At 48.8% G+C, this 25,142-nt stretch overlaps 1 protein-coding gene across 2 annotated transcripts in view; it reads right to left on the bottom strand.

Annotated features, from left to right (window-relative positions):
• The window catches only part of CMTM7 (CKLF like MARVEL transmembrane domain containing 7), a 48,603-nt gene extending 27,107 nt beyond the window's left edge, over window positions 1–21,496 (bottom strand). The window contains exon 1 of one of the 2 annotated variants that reach the window (XM_057706872.1): window positions 21,297–21,496. In XM_057706872.1, coding sequence (XP_057562855.1) covers window positions 21,297–21,455 — 159 coding nt within the window. In that variant the 5' untranslated portion in view covers window positions 21,456–21,496. The remainder of the gene's footprint in view (window positions 1–21,296) is intronic. The other variant, XM_057706873.1, reaches the window with a different exon arrangement.
• Window positions 21,497–25,142: the final 3,646 nt, after the last annotated feature.

The raw sequence follows: 25,142 nt of genomic DNA on the forward strand, positions 1-25,142 counted from the left end.
CCGGACAGGCAACGGGGAGCCAGGGAAGGCTGCTGAGCAGGGACGAACCATCACGGAACTGCAGGCTTGGAAAACGGATCCAGTGGAGGTGTGGGAGAAGACGCTGGGCGTCAGTCAGGAGGGGGCTATGTCTGTCCTTGCAGGGGGATGAGGAGGAGAAAGAGAGCTCTGGCCAGAGGAACGGGCAGAGGGGCGGGCGGGAGGAGGGCCGCAGGTGGCACAGATGTGCCGGGGAGCCTCGGGGGTGACGCGGGGAGCAGCCGCCACATCACAGCGGGCGGGGGCCCACAGGAAACTCCCCCGGCGAGCTCTCTGGGTAGGTGGCTGCCTCGGAGTCCTCAGACTGCTGACCACAGGCTACAAATGAGCTGGCAGTGCTGTCTGTCCAGACCTCTGCACAGACAAAGCCACTGACGAAAGAACAATGCGCCAGGCCCCCCCCGCAGGCTGTCAGCGCCCCTCCCCTGCTCTCTGGCCCAGTTCTAGAAGATGGCTCCCCAGAGAGGATAAGACCACGGGGCTGGCGTGGACACCTCGTCCCTGTCTTCTTCCCCCTCCAGTCACAGTGTCCTTGGTTGAAAGGCACCGCTCCTGGGACCCACGCCCCAGTTTCCGCAACATCCCCCCCGAAAGCAGGCCCTTCTCTGATGCCTCTCTCTCCTTTGCTCCCGCACTTTTGAGTCACCTGCATGCCAGCTAAAAACAAAGCCTTTCCTTCAGAAAGTTCCCCACGCCCTTGGCCTTCGCTGAGAAAATAACCCAGTACGGCTGGCACCTGGCCCCTCCCTGCATTTTCCTTCCCAGGGCCTGCAGGGCCACTCCTAGCCTCCTGGCTGCTGTAAAAGCTACCGGGTAGTAAGACACAGGGCCTTTTGGTCTCCACGGAGCAGCCCTGCCTCCACCCTGGTCTAGATGCCTGTGGAGGAAGCAGGGAGGACAGAGACATGAACAAAATGTTCGTCCTAAACAAATCCCCTTCTCGTGCACCTGCGAAGAGGGAACTGGACCACGCAGATAAATGCAGCACAAATACACTGTCCCCAAGGCTGCACTGGGGCCAGGCACTTAGCAGGACCTCAGTAAGGCGAGGCAAATCACCCTGGATCTAGCCGCTGGACTCAACAGCTTCTTCCTACATCTTGTTTCTGAACTGAGTTTCACAACGTTATGCTATTCTAACATGTGGGCAGAAGTGAGACACAGGTAAAGCCCCCAAAATTAGCAACCACAGGAAGAGGAAAGAGAGACAACCTGTGCTGAGCTATTAGTACGTGAATGTCTTGAAGAGAAGTGGGCTGGATCATTAGCAAGCTTCTGGATCAACGCTTGCCAGGCTATCAAAAACCTCAGCAAAATATTGGCATATAGAATGCAACAATCTATAAAAAACAAAAACGCTCAGCAACTAACTAAAGTTTATCCCAGGAATGCACGGCTGGTTCAGCATTTGAAAATCAATGTATGCACCATATTAACAGACCACAGAAGAAAACCCAAATATTCACACCAATTGATGCTGAAAGAAAACATTGGACAAAATCCAATATCCATTCATCACAAAAACTTTCAGCAAACTAGGACAGCAAGGAACTTCCTTAACCTGATAAAGGGCATATACAAAACAATCTATAGCTAACAATATACTTAGCAGTGAGAGACTGACTGCATATTTCCCCCTAAGAAAGGGAACAAGGATGTCTTCCCTCACTATTTTTATTTAATATACTTCTAGAGGTTGCAATAAAAAAAGGTAATAAAAGGCAAGAAACAAAACTTCCTTATTTGTAGACAACAGGATTTTTTATGTAGAAAAGCCCAAAAGAATATACAGAAAAAGATCCTAGAACTAGTAAATGGGTTTAGCAATGTCACAGGTTGCGAGATCAATACGAAAATCAACTGAATCTCTAGATCTAATTGCCAACTGGTAGGAAATTACTGGGGACAGGAGAACGTGTTAAGGACACCTCAGGGATGCACTCAGACATATCCACTCAAAGGGAGTGAACCACAGGGATGAATGACCAGGTTTATTCAAGAAATAAATTGTCATGAAAAATAAAGAAGAGGAGGAACCCATAGGTTAAAAGAGACTTGAGAGACACGTGAACAAGATACAATGTGTGGTTTTTATCTGGACCCTGATTTGAACAAACCAACTGTTTAGACACACACACATAACTGGGGAAAACCTAAACAGACTGGATATTTGATATTGTTAGTCTTTTATGTTGTGACAATAGTAATATAATAATAGTGGTCACTATTAAAAACTGTACATACTGGACTTCCCTGGTGGTTCAGTGGTTAAGAAACTGCCTGCCAATGCAGGGGACACTGGTTTGAGCCCTGGGCCGGGAAGATTCCACATGCTGCAGAGCAACTAAACCCACGTACCACAACTACTGAGCCTGTGCTCTAGAGCCCTCGAGCCACAACTACTGAGCCCTTGTGCTGCAACTACTGAAGCCCACGCATGCGCGCACCTAGAACCTGTGCTCCACAAGAAAAGCCACCGCAAGGAGAAGCCCGGGCACCACAACGAAGTGTAGCCCCTGCTCGCCACAACTAGGGAAAGCCTGTGTGCAGCAACGAAGACCCAATGCAGTCAATAAATAAATAAATTTATTAAAAAAATATAAAAAGTATACATACTGAAATATGGAATCTGGGATTTGCTTCAAAATCATGCATGGGGTAGATGGGAGACATACATAAAACATGACTGACCATGTGATGATAACTCTTTTAGCTGGGTGATGGATGCAGGGTCATTGTAATAGTCTCAATATGTTTATGTTGAAAATTTCCCATTATAAAAACTTTAAAAAGCAACACACAGAACTGTGAGTAGACCCAAACCATGGAAATAATGTTGCGACCAGGGAAGGGTGGCAGCAGAACAGAGGTGTCGAGAAACTTTTTCCCAGTTTATCCTTTTTAGACTCTCAATGAAAGACCCAGATGAAACAGGTAAATTAACACCCTCATTGCTTGATATATTCCTCCAGCAATTTTGATGAGACAGTTGACAATGATGGGGAAGTTGTGAAAGCCTAACAGAACCATGGCTAGCTGATTTCTGTGGCTAACGGCACTTCCACACCTCACCACTACCAAAAAGCCCCTCTTGTGAACCGATCAAGAATGTTTTCAAACTCTACGCCTTTGCACAGGCTGTTCCCCCCACCCCCTAGAATGCTCTCTCCGCCTTTGCCTCCTGCCTCCCCATCCCACGCTCAGGTCTCAGCTTGGAGGTTTCTTTCCCAGCAAGGTCTGAGCGCAGGTTGGGAGGAGCTCAGCAGCCTTGGCCTCCTCCGGCATGATGCTCAGCCCCTCACACTAACCACACTTCACTGATTCTAAGATGATCTGTCTTTCACACTTTCACTTCCCTCCAGCCAGAGGTGGAGCTACACCTGCTGCCGGCCAGGCCAGATGGCAGTTGTGGAGCAGTTACCACTGCCTCCCATGTGCCAGCATCAAAACTTGGGAACGGGTGTCAGTCAGCACATGGAAGAGAAGCCCGGACACCAGAGCAGAGCACTCTTTGAAGCCCTGGGGACCAGAGGCTGTGGGGCTGAGATGGAGAGACGGTGAACAGCACATTTAGCATCGTTTCCAGAACCGGGAGTCAAAAGCCAGCTTACGAGCCCAGCACTGATGGCTTTTAGTTCTTTCACGGATTCTTCTAAGGAATGCTGCACTGCTCACACTCTTGATGGCACAGAGGACCAGAGCGTGCAAAGATACTTAGAAAAGGATTCCTTTAAAAAAAAAAAAAACAAAGGGGAGGGAGAATTTAGAAAAGGAGGGCTGTTTTAGAAATATCTTAACCAACATATTTTTTCTTCATCAATTTTTCTTCTTACGTATTCACAAGAATATATGAAATCTGCGTTTAGTTAAGTCTGAAAGAACTCTTTCAACAAGCATAAATAAAATTTCTAAACGCTAAAAGATTTGTGTCCTCATATAATTAACACTGGCTTCCTTTCCTAGCAGTGCCTGAAACAACGGGGCCCTGGAGGTGATGAAATACGACATCCGTATAGTGTCCAGATCTGCCCAAAAGGAAAGGTCCCATTGGCCTTGTTCACCACCAACAGCTGACACAGGGCTGGGACAGAGGAGGCACCAAATGAGTATCTGATGCGGTGGCCTGAAGCAGAGCCTCTGCCAGGCAAAGGGCCACAGCGAGGACCACAGGAAGGTTTACCACTTGAGCCAGAAATAGAAATCCGAGAGTGAGCTGGCTGAGTCAGGCCTTCTGTTCTCTCAGCCTGTAATCCAGTGCAGCGATGCCACTACTCAGTGTTTGCTGGTGTTGCTGTAAATTAGAAGCCCCGTCCTGACTGCCTGGCAAACTGGCAGATGCCTCTCACCCCTCGGCTTTGGTGTCAGAAGCCCCTGTTTTGAGCATGTGAGTCAGTGGAAAGCTGTCAACCCAACTAAATAAAAAAGAAAGGTGCTCCCACGCTGGCGGCCAGCGCAGACCTGCATCTGTCTCAGAAGCTCCCGGCCGGGCATCCCGCCTCTCCCTGCTGGCTCCTGCCTCCTGGCCTGCAGCGACTACCCTGGCCCTTCCACAGCTGGGCCACCCCCCCCCCTTATCGCTATTAATCGCGATTAATCATGATCATTATTGGGTCTTCTGAGGGAGATCCATGTCTCTCAAGCACGTCGCTTACGCAGACTTTTCTGAAAGGAGTGCTGTTTTGAGAGGCTTTGGCAAAGAAAATCTTCTTTCATTCATTCAAAACAACAACAAAAAGATTCTGCACAGACACAGAGAACAGACTTGTGGTTGCCAAGGGGGAGGGGGTTGGGAGAGGGATGCCGCGGGGAGGTTGGGGTTAGTAGATGTAAGCTTTTATATAAAGAATGAATAAACAACAAGGTCCTACTGCATAGCACAGGGAACTATATTCAGCATCCTGTGATAAACCATAATGGAAAAGAATATATTAAAAAAAGGAATGTATATATATGTATGTGTATAACTGAGTCACTTTACACTTCAGCAGTAATTAACACAACATTGTAAATCAACTATACTTTAATAAAAAACAAAATTTTAAAAAAGCAGAAACAAACAGAAACAACAACTACAATAAAAGATCCTGAGTGCTTTCTAAGTTCCAGGCACCCTGTGGTGCTCAGGTCCTGGCGGAGAAGACCCACCACCCGCAGGTAACGAAGACGAAGATGTGAGCAAGGGGATTTCAGCTAAAGACGCGCGCTGGGAAGAAAGCAGAACTGGGCGACAGGACAGGGTGATGGGGGGTAGTGGCTGGGTGGAGGTGGAGGGGCTACTTTAGAGGTGGGTGTCGGGGAAGGCCCTTCAGAGGCAGGACAGAGTCACAGAGGGGAAGTAGGCAGGCTGTTTCTAGACCCAGGATTGCTTCTATTTCCTTATCTTTAAATATGAAAAAATAAGGCCTTGGCGTCCTCTGCATACAGCTGACAGAAAAAAAGAGTAGAGAATCCTGCCTCTTAACAGCCTCAAACAGGAAGTGACAAATAGCACTGCTACACTCATTCCATGGGTGAGAACTAGCTGCTGGCTGCACAGCTGTCGCCCAGAAACAAGCCTGCATCCCAGGAGACGGAGCACGGGTTTTTGGTGAACAGCTAAATACCTCTGCTGAGCTCTGTATCTGACAGCGTAATTCCTGTGAACTCAGATGCTTGGCAAGAAAAAGAAAAGAAAAGAAAAGAAAAGAAAAGAAAAGAAAAGAAAAGAAAAGAAAAGAAAAGAAAAGAAAAGAAAAGAAAAGAAAAGAAAAATAATTGTGTCTAAATGATAGGGCTATTGTGAGGATTAAGTGAGATAATTCATGCAAGTTCACAGAACAGGACTCGCGAGGTGACAAATCCCTCAAAGCAATTTTTGCCGTTGTCTCAAGGATATTACCTTTGAGCTAAGCTGTGGTTTTTTTTGTTTGGTTGGTTTTCGCTTTGGGGTTTTATTAATAGGACATGCAGCTAAAGCTCAACCTGAACTATTACCTCCAGATAGGAAGTCTGCAAAAGGGACTTTTGTGAAAACAAAACCACTAAAATGGAGATAAGGTGACCATGATCCAAACAGTTTTCTTTCCCTTCCTTCTCTTTTGCCTCCATGGTAGCTACAAAACACCATGAGCATCACGGGGTCCCTCCAAACCAACCTTAAGATCCAATGATGAGGCTGTTCTGTCCTGGACTTTTCACTAATGTCAAGGTCATGTAAGATAAGAAAGACAGTTCCAGACTGAAGAGATTATAGACACACGGCCATTGAAGGCAACGCTAGACCAGAAAAAGCATGTTAGTGGGTCAGTTGGTGAAACCCAAATAAGGCTGCTAGATTAGACATGATAGCAATGGTGTCACTGATCTCCTGCTGGAGGGAACCATACTGCAGTTTGTAAGAGAAGGTCCTTCTTAGGAAATGCGCACTGAAGCACTGGGGACAAAAGGACATCGGGTCTGCAACTTACTCTCAAATGATCCAGAGAAAAAAAAATAACAACATGTATATAAATAAACAATGACTAAACAAATGTGGTAAAATGTTAACTGGAGAACCTGAGGGAAGGGTACGTGGGGAGTTCTTTGTGCTGTTCCTACAAAGTTTCTGCATATCTGGAATTATTTATAAATAAAAAGTTATAAAAGTATATATAACTTAGAGCCATGGATCATCGGGCACTTCTGCAAACATTTTAAAACAGCAACTATTTCACAAGCAGTAAATTAGGCAGGATTCACTTGACCATTTTAAGAAGTATTTGAGCTGCAGTATCTTATCTGTAAAGATTCTACCAGAATGCTGTAAGATTTATTTCGCATTCTAATGGTTTGGGGGAACTGGGGACACTTCATTCACTGTCTGTGGAAGGCCAGACAGCACGTCTCTGGAACCCGCTCTTCATCTTTTGCCTCCACTCTGCCAACTGAAAATGACTCTTGCTCTCTTCAGGTTTGCTCTGTCTTCATGGTTCTGCTTTTGTCAGCAGAAATTCAAGGACCGCTTCTCTCTCTGAAGAAACTATTAAGGAAAAAGATGTGCTAAAATAAAGAAGATGGAGGTGTAACTGCCATCCAGAGTGGCAGGGGGTGACCATAACCTCTCAGAAACTTCATACCTGGAAATACGCAAAGCGCTTCTAAAAGGACAAACTAGGGACTTTCCTAGTGGTCCAGGGACTAAGACTCCCAGTCAGGGGGCCAGGGTTCGATCCCTGGTCAGGGAACTAGATCCCGAATGCTGCAACTAAGGCCTCACACAGCCAAATAAATAAATAAATTTTAAAATAAATTTTAAAAATGAAAGGACAAACTGTGAAAAGTCCACAGTCGACTATGGTGAAGATTTTTAGGATCTGCCCACAATGGAAAGTTTTAATTGGTTGTATTAGTTTCCTGTGGCTGCTGTAACAAGTTACCACAAAACTGGCGGCATATAACAACAGAAATGTATTCTTTCAGGTTCTGGAGGCCAGAAGTCCAAAGTCAATATCACTGGGCTGAAATCATGGAGTCGGGGGGCTGCTCTCTCTGGAGGCTTCAGGAAGGTCTGCCCCTCGCTTCTCCCAGCTCCCTGTGGCTGCTCTGGCCATGCTGGCTCCTGGCCGCATCACTGCAACCTCTGCCCCATCTCCACATCAGCATCGCCTCCCCCAAACACCCAACCCCGCTGTTGAGTCCCTTATAAAAACACTTGTCGCGGGTCGTGGAGCCTGCCCAGAAAACTAGATAATCATTTAAAGACCCTTAACATGATTAAATATAGAAAGTCCCTTGTTCCAAATAAGGTAACGTTCACAGGTCCCTGGGTTTAGGATGGGGATATAAACTTGAGGGGGGGGACCAGATGACCCCCTACATCTGGAAATCAATTTTTTATCCCTAAATGGCACTAAGTCAATTATATGTTGAAAGAGTGCTCACAGCTCCAAATACAGGCATATCTTTTTTTATTGCATTTTGCTTTATTGCATTTTTTACAGTAGCACTGGCGTCCCTGATCTGGAGCATCTACTGGCGCTATTTTTCCAACAGCATTTGCTCCCATCATGTCTGTGTCACATTTTGGTAATCCTCGCAGTATTCCAAACTTTTTCATTACTATTATATTTGTTATAGTGATCTGTGATCAGTGACGTTACTACTGTAATTCTCTGAGGCACCACAAACCATGCCCATAAAAGACGTGAGCTTAACCAATAAACATTGTGGGGTGTTTCTTCGTTTGTTGGGGTTTTTTTTGGCTGTACCCAACAGCATGTGGGATCTTAGTTTCCCCACCAGGGATCAAACCTGCACCCCTGCAGTGGAAGTGCGGAGTCTCAGCCACTGGACTACCAGGGAAGTCCCTGTTATGTGTATTCTGTCTGCTCCACTGACCAGCTGTTCCCCATCTCTCTCCCTCTTCTCTGGTGTCCCTATTCTCTGAGACACAACAACACTGAAATTAGACCAACTGATAACCTTACACTGGCCTCTAAGTGTTCAAGTCAAAGAAAGAGTCACAGGTCTCTCAGTTTAAATCAAAAGCTGGAAATGATTAAACTTAGTGAGGAAGGCATGTCAAAAGCCCAGACAGGCTGAAAGCTCGGTCTCTTGTGCCAAACAGTTAGCCAAGTTGTGAACGCAAAGGAAAAGTTCCTGGAAGGAATTAAAAGCGCTGCTCCAGTGAACACACAAAAGATAAGAAAGCAGAACAGACTTATTGCTGATATACAGAAAGTTTTAGGGGCCTGGTTAGAAGATCAAACCAGCCACAACATTCCCTGAAGCCAAACCCTAATCCAGACCAGGTCCTAACTCTCTTCAATTCTGTGAAGGCTGAGAGAGATGAGGAAGCTGCAGAAGAAAAGTCTGAAACTAGCAGAGATTGGTTCCTAAGGTTTAAGGAAAGAAGACGTATCTCCATAACACAGAAGTGCAAGGTGAGGCAGCAAGTGCTGACGGAGAAGCTGCAGCAAGCTATCTGGAAGATCTAACCGAGTAAGTTCACAAAGGTGTCTATGCTAAACAACAGATTTTCAGTGTAGACAAAACAACCTTCTTTTGGAAGAAGATGCCATCTAGGACTTCCATAGCTAGAGAGAAGTCAATGCCTGGCTTCAAAGCTTCAAAGGACAGGCTGATTTTCTTGTTTGGGGCTATCGCAACATTACATTGAAGCCAATACTCACTCATCTCTCTGAAAATCCTGGGGCCCTTAAGAATTATGCTAAATCCACCCTGCCTGTGATCTCTAAATGGAACAACAAAGCCTGGATGATAGCACATCTGTTGACAACATGGTTTACTGAATATTTTAAGCCCGCTGGCTAAGACTTATGGCTCAAAAAAAAATTCTTCTCAAAATACGGCCACTTATTGACAAGGCATGTGGTCGCCCACCATCTCTGATGGAGATGTACAAAGTGAATGTTCTTTTTATGCCTGCTAACACAACATTCTGCAGCCCATGGATCAAGGAGTCATTTTGACTTTCAAGTCTTATTATTTAAGAAATACATTTTGTAAGACTATATGGCTGCCATAGATAGGAATTCCTCTGATGGATCTGGGCAAAGGCAATTGAAAACCTCTGGAAAGGATTCACCATTTTAGCTGCCATGAAGAACATTCATGATTCATGGGAAGAGGTCAAAACATCAACATTAACAGGAGTTTGCAAGAATTTGATTCCAACCCTCATGGATGACCTTGAGGGGTTCAAAACTTCAGTGGGGGAAGTCTCTGCAGATGTGGTGGAAACAGCGAGACAGCTAGAATCAGAAGTGGGACCTGAAGTTGGGACTGAATTTCTGCATCTCCTGATAAAAGCTGAATGGATGAGAGGTCGCTGCTTATGGATGAGCAGAGAAAGCGGTTCCTTGAGATGGAGTCTGCCCTGGTGAAGATGCTGTGGGGACTGCTGAAATGGCAACAAAGGATTCAGAATATTACATAAACTTGGATGATAAAGCAGCAGCAGGGTTTGAGAGAATTGACTCCAATTTTTTTTTTAACTCCAATTTTGCAAGAAGTTCTATTGTGGGTCAAATGCTATCCAACAGCACTGCAGGCTGCAGAGAAACCATTTGGGAAAGGAAGAGTCAATCTATGTGGCAAACTTCACTGTTCTCCTATTTTAAGAAATTGCCACAGCTGCCCCGACCTTCAGCAACCACCACCCTGACCAGTCAGCAACCACCAAACATCAAGGCCAGACCCTCCACCAGCAAAAAGATGGCGACTCACTAAAGGCTCAGGTGTTGGTTAGCCTCTTCTAGCAGTAAAGTATTTTTAAATTAAGGTATGTACATTTTTTAGACATAATGCTATTGCACACTTAGTAGACTAAAGTATAAACATAATTTTTATATGCACTGGGAAACCAAAAAACTCGTGTGTCTCACTTTACTGTGATATTCACTTTACGGTGGTGGTCTGGAACGGAACCAACAATATCTCTGAGGTCTGCCTGTACAGGAATGATGCCACTGCCAACTGTGACAGTAGACTTACTGTCAGCAAGGAAACGCCCATCAGGTTCAGGGGATGCATGTTACACTGCAGTTTTGTTTACTGAAGTATAGTTGACTTACAATGTTGTGTTAATTTCTGCTGTAGATGCTGTAGTTCTTCCTCTGCCCAAAGCGGCAGCCAGTAAACAGGACACACTGCTCAATAATGATGACACTCGAGGACCCTTATAAAACCAATGCCACATTATCAATATGAGGGTCCGTGATGCCTCCTGTACCTTTTCCAAGTGAAACCCGCAACAGTATGTGTCAGTAAGGCCCCATCTCTGAAATCATTTGGTCCTTCCAAGGAGCTATCACCGACATGGTCAAGTTATTCATATCACCAAGACACTGCTTATAATTCTTCCTTAAAAGGTTACAGAAATCATTTTGCTTCCTATTAATGTTATTTTTTCATTCAGTAAATATTGATTTGTTTTCTTTTCCCTTTGTTTCAAACAGGAGTTGAAAAAATAACAAAACTGCTTAAGTGGACCGCAAAAATTAACACCAAAATCCTGTGTAGCCTGTCAGGCCGCTGCCTGGCATTGCAGGTCTGGGGGCACCTGGGGAAGAATGCTGATAAGCCAGTTCTGTAGGCAGACGCAGGCTGCAGTCAGGTTTGTATGTCCCCAGAGTGCACCAGCTTAGAACCTCAGCAGAGGTCAGACAGAGGAGAAGACATTCATTCCAAAGGCTCCTGAGAAACACAGGAAGGTGCGCCACTGGTGCCCTGCTCAGCTGGGCTCCCTTTAACCAGTGTGTCCACATCCCAGCAACTGCAGACAGCGCTGCTAATGCCACCCATCTGCAACCTTCTGATAAAGACTTCCGGTGCACAGCTGGAGCTGTCTGGCTCAGAGGTCTCTGGGAGTTTATCTACTCCCCTCCCTGGTCCGTAGCCAATGAACAGTACAAAAGCCCAGCTCCACTGCCCGAAACAGGAGCACCTCTGTGTGCATCTCACTCTCTTGAGCTCCCCGCAAGATCAGGCTGAGGCTGGACTTCTCAAATCCATCCGTCTAGTCCTCCTCCTGCCCTTGCCTGCTGCCCTCACTCAAGAAACCAGTTGCACAAGAATCGCCATCTCTAGCCCTGCTTTTAGGGAAGCTGACTTCAACACTCCCTGTGAAGGATGTTGGGAGTTTCTAAGAAAAATGCTGGTCACGCAGGTCTTCTTGTTCCCTAGGCTTTTCTGGTTCATTACCAGAAAAGACTCCCACTTAACTTTACTTAAGTGGGAGTCTAGAGCAGTGGAACTCTGAACTGTGAACACTAAGTAGAGTCTCTCAATGACAATGGATGTGGAAGACCCCTGAAACCCTCTGGGAGAAGATTACAGATGTTTGAGAATCTGAATTACAGGACAGATGAAAAAATTTGCCAGAGCAGGCAACATTTGGTCCAGGAATTCTACTGTTAGGAGTTTCTCATTCTGATTATCTTGTACACACACGGAACTATGATACTTACAAGGGTATCTACAACAGCACTACGACATAACGGAAGACAGGAAATAACCTAAATGTCTGTCAAGAGGGGACTGGTTAAATAAATTATGGTAAATCCATTCTCTGGGACACAATGCAGCTGTCAAGGAAAACGAGGAGAATGAGAATACACTAAATGCATGTGGAATTATCCTCAAGATGGAAAGCAGATGGACACACACACACACACAGAAAAAAATAACTCCTGAAGGATATACAAAAAACCAATATCAGTGGTAGCCTCCAGGAAGGGCAAGTGAGAACTGGAGGACTTTTTGCACTTTTAAAATCTTGATCATGTAATGTTATCTGTTCGAGAAAAACAAATACAATTTTAACAATTGTACAACCATAGTTACTGTTTGCATTGGGATTTTTATTTTTTACAGTGGCTCTGGGAAGGGACCCTGGAGGACAGAGGGACTGCTGGGCGGTGGGGGCCGTTCTTACACATCTAGTGGCTGCACAGAAGGTATTTAAATTCCCCACACAGTTTCCTCATCTGTAAGTGGAAATACTGACACCTCTTAGGGATGCTGTAACAACAAGTGAGTTCTTGCATTTAAAGCATTCAGCACAATGTCTAGAGCAAGAACTCAACCAACAGACTTACTCCACAGGAATTCAATGACATGAGACCACAGCCCAGATAAAAACTTGTATAATTGTTATTGTAAAAATGGCTACTGTACCTCCTGCCTCTTGCAGGCTGTTGCCCCATCTTTTCTTGCTAAGGAGCAGCCGTGAGAGCGCCGGGTTTGATGCAGGAGGCCTGGGTTTCCGTGGGTGTGTGAGAGGTCTATCGCTGCATAACAAATTACCCCAACTCAGTAGCTTAAACCAATATTCATTTATCATCTCACAGTTCCCACCACTTAGGAACCCTGGCAAAAGTCTTCTGCTCAAGGCTGCAGCGTAGGTGGTGGCCACACTGTGGTTTCATCTGAGGCTTAGGGTCCTCACCGAAGCTCATACGCTGTTGCAGCTATAGGACTGAGGTCCCTGTTTTCTGGCTGGTTGTCAGCAGAGGGCTGCTCTCGGCTTCTAGACACGACCCACAGATGCCCACCACGTGGCAGTTTAGTTCTCCAGGGCCAGCAGAAGCATCCCTTCCTTTGGGAAGAACCCAGTATAGTAAGTCCCCTACATACGAACCTTCAAGTTGCGAACTTTCAAAGATGCAGACATGGGTTTGTATGTCCAATCACATAAGTTAGTTCACATGTCTGGTGCACGCTGTCACATGCGTGCATCCTCTACAAGTGGTTGTGCTATTGTGTACTTTACTGTACAGTACTATATAGAGTATCTTTATTTCAAGCCTAGGATGTCCAAGGAGGTTCACGACTCAGGAAATGGCAAGCAGATTTTCTTTACTTGAGGAGGCACTGCTAGTTTTTGAGGTACAGGACCCGAGTACAGAATGGTACATGAAGGTTGCAGCAGCTGTTCGGAACACAGTCTAGTGCCACGGTGTCATCTATGGTGAGAAAAAAAGAGCTACTACGCAGTGATAGCTATTACTACCACTGGATCGCGTTTTCAAGAGAGCAGACAGGACTGAAACCAGCAAGGAACCAGAACCTGTGCCACCAGCGTCAGGCGGGAGTGAAACTGCGACGTGCCATCCATCCCCTATTGCCGACCATCCTCCAGCTCTGCCATGGCCACGGCCTACCACAACCCATTGCCGATGCAATCAAGCTGTTTACAAAAGGACCACTACGACCAGCCCCATACTCTGTCTCCACGCTTATCACCCCCTCTCCCTCCTCCAGTCAGTAACTCCTCTTGCTGGTTCACGCGATGCCGGCCCCTGTATGCCAGCTGTACTACTGTATTTCTCAAGGTACTGGACTGTACGATTAAAAATGTTTTATTTGTGTGTGTGTTTGTTTTTTATGTATTATTTGTGTGAAAAGTATTATAAACCTATTACAGTACAGTACTATAATAGTCGATTGTGTTAGTTGGGTACCTAGGCTAACTTTGTTGGACTTAGAACAAAATGGACTTATGAACGCACTCTTGGAACAGAACTCGTTCCTATGTGGGGGACTTACTGTATCTCTTTTAAGGACCGTCACCTGATTAGGTCAGGCCTACCTGGAGATAATGTCCTTTTGATCAATTCAGAATCAACAGATTTAGAATCTTAATTACATCCACAGCATCCCTTCACCTTGGCATACGACATAACCATGGGAGTGACATCCCATCATCTTTGCTATTTCTTATTGGTTAGAACAAGGCGCAGGTCCCGCCCACACTCAAGATGATGGAATTACATAAGGCTGTGACTCACTGGGGGTCCCCCGAGGGTGTGTCTGCCACAGTGGGCTAGCCTGGGAGCCCGTCGGCCATACACGGACAGACAGCACACCATATGGGGGAAGGGTTGGGCCTTGGCCACACCTAGGTTCAAATGCGGGCTGAGAGCTTGTGTAACCGGGGCAAGTGACACAAGCGCTCAGCCTTCATTCAACCCAGAGAAGAGGAAAATAAACAAAGCACAGAGTCATTAAGGGTTAAACAACCCGAAACTGCATGTAAAACTGCCTGACATCATAACGCTGACACGCAAATCTTAGTTCTCCTCTTGGGAGGAACTTAGGACTGAAACACAAGGATGATACTCATGGTTTCCTCTTAAGCCTTCCAGCAGCGCAGAGAGTAACCTGCGAAACACTTTCTAAACTGTGACACACATTGTCTGCCCCCCGCCCCCGCCCCCAGGGAGGGGTTTTCCCCACTCTGGCCGAGCTCATCTCTGGCAAAAGGTGAAATTGTCCTTCGCACCTGCTGTCACATCTCACAGCACCTCCTTTTAGCTCTGCTACCGCCTGCCCACCAATGAGGAGCCAAGTGGATAATTCACGGTCCAACCGACTACCATGTGTGGTTATCCCAGCAGCCTTTTCAGATAGCGTTTAACGACATGGGACAATCCTCATGGCATGTGGATCATGAAAACAAATGACCCCAAACTGTCCTTTGACGAGCTCAAGATCTGGACTCAAACTGCCTGGCCCAAAACCCAGCTTCACTATTTATGGCTCTGTGACTTTGTGCAAGTCACCTAATTTCTCTGTGTTTCCTCATCTGTAAGGTGCAGATAATGACAGGACCCGCTTATCATGAGGACTGAATGAGGTCACACATGTAAAACACCTAGCCCAGTGGCTGTGACCTAACAGGAACTCAATGTGCGATAGATGCTATTATTATTATAATTAGTTAGGTATCGTTTTCATCACCTGAGAGGAAAAATTTCGAAAAGACTTCTCTATAAACAATATTAGTATTGTTGCCACCTCCGCAGGAGAATAAAGAAAACCCAAGTGGAAGGGGCGCGCGAAAGGTTATGGAGGGTCATGCGACATTTAGTCCCTCTCTGCCTTTCGGAAGGTCCAATTCACTCTGTACCCGAAAGCGTTTCATTTCTCCTCCCTCCCTTCCCTTTCCCTTCTGAATTCCCTTCACTTTCTCCATCTCTAAAAATGAAAACGATACCCGCTTTACTCAAGTTTCACAGCAATCCTTTCCGTGGGTTATGTGTGGCACCCACTGTACAGATAATTTCTCTCTTTCTCTATGAATCAATCTATCCTTCTATTTATCTAAAGTAAAAGGCTGCCCCAGGGAAAGGAAGAACCTTGTCACTGCCACTGTGGAGTAAAACACAAACCAGGTGAAAGGCTTTCTCAGCAGGGGGCCGAGAGGCTTCTCAGAGCTGATTTCTGCCAGGGAGCAGGATGGGGCCTGGCTGGGGAGAGGCCCCTCTCCTTGTGAGCCCTCCTCTCTCAGGAAGACCCGGGGCTGGAGGACCAGCCGCCAGCACCAGGCCCTGAGCCAGGCTGCCGATGCCAGGGGTTGCGAAGGGCCCCGGAGAGGAATGCCCGGGAGTGAGCAGCGGGCAAAGGGACTGCTGAGCCAAACTGGTGACAAAGAAGGAGAGCATGTGGCAGGCGGCGGGTCAGAGGGAGGCTCCCAGGCAGGAGGCCTGGGCCAGCACCTCGGGCAGATGGCAGGGGGAGGAAACAGATGGATGGCCAGGAACCCAGGCAGGAAGCGCCAGTGCTGAGAGCGGGGCTGGGGGGCTGGGAGGAAGGGAACAGAGAGGAGGCTTTCCCTGATACGGAACTGAAATCAATGCACTGACCCCCACAGGGAGGCCTCGGAATGTCCTGGAAGTTCTCCAGGACCCACTGTAATGCCAGAAACCGTGTGCCACTCTGTCCAGACTCATGTGGGACCACGCACGCCCCCCCCCCCCCCCCCAGTAGACCCTTCAGCGGCTGTTTGCATCAGGACCATCTCCTCTGGCTAGTGGCTCAGGATGGGGTGGGGCAGGCAGGTATCTGGGGTGCCCTGGAGGGGAGTTCTTGCCAGTAGTTGAAAACCCACGTGCTCTGCAGCCTGAACAAACAAGGCCTCACACCCTCTGGTGCCATCATCCTTGCAATGCACGCGGAGACTGCTGCCAGAGCTCACACACAAGTGCCTTGAAGAGTAGTTGATGAAAAGAGGCCGCCGTGGACATTATACAACTCTCGTTTCATTCTGGACACACAGAAGATGATTTCTCCAAGACCCCTTGCTTTCGGAAAGGACATGTGGCTGCTTCTGACCAATGGTATCGCCTTAGAGCCAAAGAACAAAAGAGAACATGTAAGATCCTTATGTGTTTATTACGTGCTTTGATTTCAGTTGAAGAAGGCATGTGTTATAGAGGGTGTCCCAATGTCATGATGGTGACTCCATCAACCTTGCACCTCTTGAAAAAGAGATATTTTCACACTAGCAACCAATCACTGATGTAAACTCTGAAGAAATAAATCATTTCTTATTAAGCTCTTAAAAAAATAAGCATTACACACCTTTCTAGCCCATCCACGTCACTGTTACTTTTCCAAACCATCAGACACCAAAAATACTACTATGACTTAAAATACTATTACTATCACATTTGGCTCCTTGAAATTTCTGGATGATAAAGGGACAACCATTGATTTCTAGATGTGAACAAGTCTAGACAGTTGTTTAATGCCAGCACGCTACGCAGAGCAAGAGGCACTCCATTCCTCTCTCTGTGAAAGGTCACGGCCATTTATCCCGGGGAAGTATTTATAGCTTTGCACACCAAAACGTCTCTACCGGGGAGTTCATCACTTTCTTGGTCGTGAAAGGGCAGAACTGGAAGCTCCTTGAGCCACAAAAAGGAGGAGGGGGCTGGCCGCATAGACCGTGGTACATTCGTGACTGGCTACAAAAACACTGCTGAAAACCTAACTGCAGATGAACCTTAAGTGGCATGAGAAACCATTCGTCACACATCAAGCGAAAAAAGCATTTTACAAAGTGTACAGGATCATTCTACTTTTGTAAAAACAAAACGAACAACGGCAAATTGTCTCCTAGGAAATTGTAGAAATTTTTACTTTAAATATTAATCTCAGGGGAGAGGGCGTGGGTGCGTCTAGTTTCTTCTCTGGGTTTCCCAAAGCTTCTACAACGAACAAGGATTACTTCTGTTATCGAGAATAAAGCCTATACCTTATGTCTTATTATCTTTACTTGTTTGACCACTGATGGACAGCAGTTTCTTGTTCTTGGATCGGGATTGGGTTGGGGGTGAAAGTCTCTTAACAGTGAGGTTCTTTGCTGCCCTTCACTCTCCAGCTTCCAGGAAACAGGCCATGGGGGTGCAGGTTACATTTGGGAACCAAAGTGGGGCTCCCCGCCATATAGATCTGAAACAGAACACAGAGGGGAGGGCCATCCTGGGCTGTGCGGGCTCATTCTCCACTCGCAGGTCTATTCATGGTTATATCGGAGGCTGCGGTCCCCCACAGTCTGACTCCATCTGGGATCTGGGCTGGGAATACCCAAGTGAAGCCCATACTTGCTCCAACCTGCAGGATGCTCTCTCCGGACAGAAAACTCAGGCACTCTCCCCAGACTCACACACCCACCTAAGCTCCTTCAACACATCTGACGGCACATCTCTTTAGGACAGTACTTGCAATGCCTTCATTACTACTCTGATATGAATAAAAGGCATCCAGAATATGGTCCTAACCCCTATGACAACCAAAAAAAGTTTCCACAAAGTTCCAAAATGACCCCTAGGGGGCTGTACAGCCCCAAGTTGAGAACCATCACTTCAATGGAGGGTTGGTATTGATATGATTACTTCCAGGATAGTCTTAGAGCAAGGACCATATCCTCAGCTCCATCTGGCAGACCCTGGATGGTCTAGTCTTGGCATATTTCTCCAGACTCACCCACACCACTCCCAGTCTCGTTCTCTCCCCTCCAACCATTGTCACCACTCCTTCCTCCAGTCTCAGAGCCACTGTCTGTGCTCTTCCTTCTTCTGGTAACACTGTTCCCTCATCCTTCAAATACCCCTTCCTCAGAGAAGCCCATCCTTTCCTCCCAGACAGGGCAGACCCCCTAGTTAATTCTCTATGGCACTAAGGACCTCTCTTTCATAGCTTTTGTCCCAGTTAATAATTTTATGTTTAAAATCATTTGATTAATGTTTATTTTCCCTATTACAGTATAAAGAGGACAGGCACTGACCTGTCTGGTTTACTTTGCTTTCCACACTGCCCCAGCACACAGTAGGTGCTCAATATTTACTGAGTAAATAAAGGAACCCTCTGGGAATTCTCTGGTGGTCCAGTGGTTAGGACTCCGTGCTCTCACTGCCAAGGGCCTGGGTTCAATCACTGGTCAGAGAATTAAGATCCCACAAGCCATGTGGTGTGGCCGAAAAACAAAAACAAAAAAATAAAAGAATCTTCTGGAAGACACTTAGATTTCCATCTCTACTGCTTATGAAACTACATTCTGATTCTCCTTCCCTATTATGGTTCTGCAAATGTGACAGTCTCTGCCAAAAGGATCTATCTTGTTAACGGCTGTACTCCACACGCCTCACTTGCACAGAGGTAAGAAGAGAACAGATGCTCAATAAGTGAGAGAAGTCTCCTTCTAAATGTCAGGGTGGGAAGGGGAAGACCTGCCCAACGCTGGCCCACGCCTCGCTTTATCTCCTTCCTTCCCACCACCCCAGCATCACCCAGCTCAGACTGACGCACGCTGAAGAAAGGCATCGACAGGCCAATAGGGCACACCCAGCCCGACACACCCAAACTCATCTCTCAGGATTCAAATGTCACCTCCGTCTTCCTTCCACCCTTCCTCCCTTATGTGGGCAACCACAGAGCTTTCATCTCCCCGACCAGGCAGTTTAGGGACTTGTGTGTCTCCTCGGCAGAACCACAGACTCCTCGAGGGCAAGGGCTTTGTCACAGCCATCTGTTTCTGCAGAAATGGAGATGAACGTGGCACTCACTAACGTCTGCTGAGCAAACTGATGAGGAGAGCTGGGGGAGCCCCGAGCAAGGCTCTTTGGATCCCTGCAGGGCCCAGGGCACCCCTTCCAGCTCAGGCCCCTCAGGGACCCGGGTGATGACAGGAGACCCGGCACCAGCTCATACTCTGTGAGTTTCCAGATGGACACCCCTTCCCCGAGCAATGGACTTGGGGAGACTCCCAGAAAAGAAGAGAGGGAGGACAATGGAGAGATGGACGAGGGGCCCAAGCAGACAGTCCTAAATGGTCTCTCTGTTGTAATATGACCATCCAGCAAGGGCAACTTTACTCCCAGGGGGTCTGCTCAAACCAGCCTGCAGATACACGGCGGTCCCCAGAGAGGGAAGAAAGTGTGAGAGTCCTCTGGACACACAGAGAAGCAATTCTCCAAGTCTTTATTCTCTTTGGAACAAGCAGCCCATCACGGTCACCTGCAACTTGGCATAAGGGCCTGAGTTAAGAGGCTAGTTTAGGAGCTCAGAGTGAAACGGCTTCTTTTCTCCACAATCTTTGTCCATTAAACTTATGGACCAAAGTGGCGGCTCTGATCACGAGCTCTGTCCACCAAACTCATGATTCAGCTCCTGATACATCTCTTAATGCTCAGGTAGAGCCTGGTCCACCCCCATTTTTTTCAAGATGGGGAGGTAGGCTGATCCCCTCTATTTGACCAATCAGATCTCTCAGCCTGAACCAAAAAAAATGCCTTGCTCAAAACCAACACAGCTCAGCATGAGTTTTTTGTTAGCAGCTAAAACACCTCTACTTCCTAATTTTTAGTCCATCTAGACGCTCTTCTTTGAGAAAAGGGAACTCAGTCCCTCTTCCCTTCAGGTCTGGCCCAAGCAGGAAATCAGAGGCCCCTCGGCACACACTCAGCGCCCAGAGTAACAGAGCTGCGGATGCCTGGGCAGCCCTCACCCCGTGTCCAGAACCTGGGGCTGGCCGACCGCGGCAGGCCCTGCCTCCGGGTCTGTAACCTTGTGTCTAACCCACATCCCCTCCTTCACCTCCCCGTTCAAAACTACCACTTCCCCCTCTACCATTCTGGCTGCAAACATGACAAGGAGCAGAGTCACAAAGAGCCCAGAAAAGTTTAAAAACATATCCAACACACGGAAAAGCTGTTTATGACTTAAAAATCGTAAGTAAGAAAAACACGGGCAGGCAGAGAAGAGTGGGGAGCAGGAACACAGGCCGGGCAAGGTCTGCGCTGCTGGAGGCCCCTGCAGCGCCCATGCCTCCGTCCTGCCCGCTCCACTGGGATCCCCATGGCGGCGACTCCAGCTCCCCAAATAAGTACCGGCTCCCCCCAAAAGGCCTTCCCCAGGGACCGCTGCCGTCCAACAGCCCAGAGAAGCCGCCCGCCCTTGGAACTTGAGGGGCAGGGCCCGGGACGGCTGCCCCAAGGGTCCCAGTGCTTCCTCCCCCCGTGAAGGCCGGGCCTTTGGGACCCCGCGCGCGGGCGAGGCTGCGCCCGGAGCAGGAAGCCCTGCGGCGCGGAGTCGGGGGCGGGGGATGGATGGATGGGGGGGGCGGGAGGAGGTCGGCTACCGCGGCCTGAGCGCCGCCGCCCGGGCCCTCTCCACCCCCGGCCCGGGTCCGAAGCGGCGCGGCCCGAGAAGAGGAAGGAAGACGCACAGGAACTTTGGCCGCGGTCTGGGTCCCAGGCGCGCGGGCCCCGCCGAGCGGCTGGAAAACCTCGGGACCCCGGAGCGGGGGCCGCGCGAGTAGGCCGGGGGTGGGGGTGCGCCGAGCTCCAGCGCGGGGCCGGCACGCGCCCCTCGCCCGGGGAAGCCCCTTCCAGCTTGACTCGGGCCGCGGGACTCCAGCCCGGGACGCGATGCTCCCGCCGCGGGCGCGTCCCCTCCCCGGCCTCTCTCCGTGTGACCCCGGCCTCTCTTACCATCTGCGCCACTTTCAGCAGCGCCGCCTGGGTGCGGGGGTACACGGGGTCCAGCAGCCCCTCCGCGGAGCTGGCGCCCAGCGGCCCCGCGCCGGCCCCGGCTCCCGGGGCGCTGCCGCTGCTGCACGTGGTGCGGACGAGCCCGGCTCCGTGCGACATCGCGCGGCCCCTGCCCGCGGGCCGCCTCCCCCGGCCGAGGCCGAAGGCCAGATGCTGAGGGGCGGGGTGGGGCCGCGGGGGCGGGGCGCCGGGGCGGGGCGGGGCGCCGAGGGGGCCGGGGGTGGGCGGAGTGGGGCGCACGCGCCCCGGGCCCGCGCCGGCGCTGGAGACGCCCACCCAGCCTCGGCGGGACCCGCAGGGGCGGGACGGCCCGCGCGCTCAGGAGTGGTGGAGGCCGCCCCCGCCCTCGGGGAGGCGCGGAAGCTGGGCTGGAGAGGAGGGAAACGGACGCCCTGGGCTGTGGCCTTTCCGAGGTGGGCGAGGCCCGGGCACAGCTGGGTCTGAGCCTCCTGGGATCTGGTGTGGGTGCGGCTGCGGATGTGCGCTGAGGGCACTTGATTGAAGTGTAACTCACATGCACTGAGATGCCCAAACCTTCCGTGTTCAGCTCCATTAGCTGTTCTGTGTGTCTATGGACACCTGTGTAGGCACCGCCCACGGCAACAAATACTGTGCCCATACCCCCCCAAAAGTTTCCTCGTGCTCCTCCTTCCCTCTTTCTGCCACTGTAGATTCATTTTGCCTCTTCTCTGACTTGATATACTCGAAATACAGACTATTCTCATTTGTGTCGGGCTTCTTTCACTCAACACGATGCATTGAGATCAATCCCAATAAAGCCTTGGTGAACATTCTGGTGAGATTTTTTTTGGTGGACAGAAGCTCTTATGTCTTCCAGGAAAATACCCGTGAGTGGATTTGCTGGGTCACAAGGTGAACACAGGTTTACCTCTAGCATAAGCTGTCAAAGAGTTATAGATGCTGTGTTGCACTCCTTTATGGGTTAGTTTTTAAATGAGCAAGCAGGACTACAGAAATGAGATGTTATCAGTGTTCTCTTTGAGCAAGAGTGACCCTTGGCCAAACTTGATATATCTCCAAATGTTTGGAGATAACACAAAAATCTACCTCATAACATCACTGGATGCCAGTGCTGTCCTGTCATCAGAAGACTGTCCACGTGGCGAAGTCTTGATAATTCTAGAATGTGGAGATACTCATGCAATCTCTGTTCTGACAAGTCTCCCAGGTCATTCTGATGAACACTCAAGTTTGAGCACCATCATTGCCAAAGTTGAAGTACTTGGGAAAACATAATACCATATTCTCTACTTGGGTGTACATCTGAAAAATTTCATGACCAAAAAAAATTGCCTCCAATATCTGTTTTCTGTTTTGACAATAGTCACAGTGCCTGGTACCTCCATTTTGTTCTCTGTAAAACAAAGATAATTGCACCTCCGGACTGCTGTGACAATGTGACAGCTGTGCAGGCGCTCTGTGACAGTGCTAGATGCCACAGGCATGGAGTTGGTATAGCATGTCATTTTCCACATAGATGTACATTTTCACTTCTGTACTTTGCCAAGGCTTCGAAACCCACCATGGAGACAACAGGGGGTCTTGGTTGAAGCAAAGGCTTCAGGGAAGCAGAAAAACCCAGCACGGGTTAACTTCTCTTTTCAGAGGCCTTCATCCAGTTCTCCAGCAATCTTCTAAATCAGTGATTTTCAGTGTGTGGTCCCCAAACCAGCAGCACCGCGGAACTTGTGAGAAATGCAAATAATTCTTAGCCTCCCTCCCCTGCCCCCGTCCCCCCCACCATCCGGCCCTGACCTGCTGAATCAGAACCTCTGGGGGTGAGAGGCTGAGCAATCTGTGTGTTGGCAAGGTCGGCCCTCCACCTCCTACGTGATTCAGATGCATATCAGAGTTTGAGAACCACGGTCGTTTCCTGGGTCCACTAGAGTTGCGACTTGGCGGTGTTTCTCTGCCTGCCGTTGGCCTACATGCCACCCAGCTCAGATCAGAAATAATCATTGGTGGTGGCCACTCTGTGTTAGTCACTTTATCACGATCACTTAAAAGCTTGAGCGAGAGGCTTGGCAGCACAAGAGTCGCGTGCTGGCTGGCAGTGTAAGAGGCTCCACAGACCATACCTGCAGCCGAGTACACAGAGATGTCTACACGGGACGATGCCTTCTTGGTATGAAAGGCTGCCCCCTGGGGAGCAAGGGCTTAGGTGGGTGAAGGGCTGGGTGCACTCACAAGAGTGAGGGGGCCCACCCTCCTTTGCCATCTTGTCTCACCACCTCTCCAGCCACATCTAGCAGCTTCCACTCCTTTGGATCCCATGCTCAAGCCTGAATGAACGTCACGCCCTCCGCTATATCATGCCTCTGAGTGTTTGTCTGAATTCTCTTCTCCACCCACCAACGGCTGGTTAACAGCTTTTTATCCTTCAATGTGGGGTTGAGATGGCCCCACCTCCTCCATGAAGCCTTCCCTGACTTCCCACCACTTCCCAGCAAGGGTAAGGTGACCCCCGTGGGCTCCCATCATTTGATTAGGAAGTTGCATGGTGATACCGTCAAGTCATCTTTGGAAAATACCACCTGTCATGACTCCTATGAGGATTAGATAAATTGAGGTCCGGAAAGTTCTCAGCACATAGCAAGTCCTCTACAGTGTGCAGGCTCTTCTGGGCCTTTCTCCTGACTGACATCCTCGGCACCAGTCACAATGCCTGGAACACAACAGTGCATCTTTATGACTTTTAAATTTGATAGTGGAAGAACTGTTTATCATGTACTGATGCTTAATTGTCATGGAGCCCAAGAAGAGGTGTGACTATCAGGTGTGGCTAACAGGTCCCATCACTTTCACTGTCAAGTTAAAACTAAGTCTGAACACGAGTGCTCACTGTGCAATATTTGTCGTGTATATAGAATAATCTTCTACTTGAAAATGGGGGGAAAATTAGAAGAAACCTATCTGGAGATTCAAGAAAAGAGTAGTGTGGAAAGAGCACTGGATTCAGAGTTAGATCTGGCTGGGAACACAGGTGCCTCGAAGCAGGTATCTCCAGATCTGCAAAGCCGAGTGTGGCGGGTGGGGTGGGGGGGGCCGGTGGTCCTGCTTACCCACAGGGCTGCTGTGAGGGCTGAATGAGAGTATACATGTTCAGGCATTCAGTACACCTTAGTGGCCCCTGAAATAGCTGGGATGGGAGACGGCTGTGCCTGGCAGGTTGGGGCACTGGCGGACAGGGGCAAACAGCATTGTGCACCAGAACCTAGCAAAAAACAAGCAAGCAAACGAACAACAAAGCAAACACCTCTGGGCTGCCCTTGATTCAGATCTGCCCTCTTTGCTCATAACCCTTGTCCAGCTTACATGCCTTGTCCCATGTCCCTCCGGTACCCCCAAGAGACATCTGTAAACAACTGAGGGACACGAAACCTTGCCAATGCTTGCTGCCCTGCTCAGGATGTTTGTACTTGGTTCCTGCCTACACTTGGGAATTTGGCACTGACTCACACAGGTGGTCCCCGAGATACCCCCACCCCTGCCCAGTGTGTCTCTGAAAAGTCCACCCTACGGTGGATGTCACTTCGAAGACCAATGCCTGCCGGTGTCTGGCAGCGGTTGGTGAGAGCACGGAGACTTCTGGCGGATGAGTAGGGAAGCTGGCCTTGGACAGTTTTCTCTCATTTTCTGATAATTCCCTGTGTGTTTGCTGTGTCTCCTCCAGTGGACTGTAGGCTCCCTGCAGACCACCTGCTTTGTGAACGCTCCCCACTGGCTGTGACTCGCTATGCTCTGGGGCTGCACATTTGGAAGCAT

This window comes from Hippopotamus amphibius, chromosome 13, assembly GCF_030028045.1.
Source record: "Hippopotamus amphibius kiboko isolate mHipAmp2 chromosome 13, mHipAmp2.hap2, whole genome shotgun sequence".
Classification (NCBI taxonomy): Eukaryota; Metazoa; Chordata; class Mammalia; order Artiodactyla; family Hippopotamidae; genus Hippopotamus; species Hippopotamus amphibius.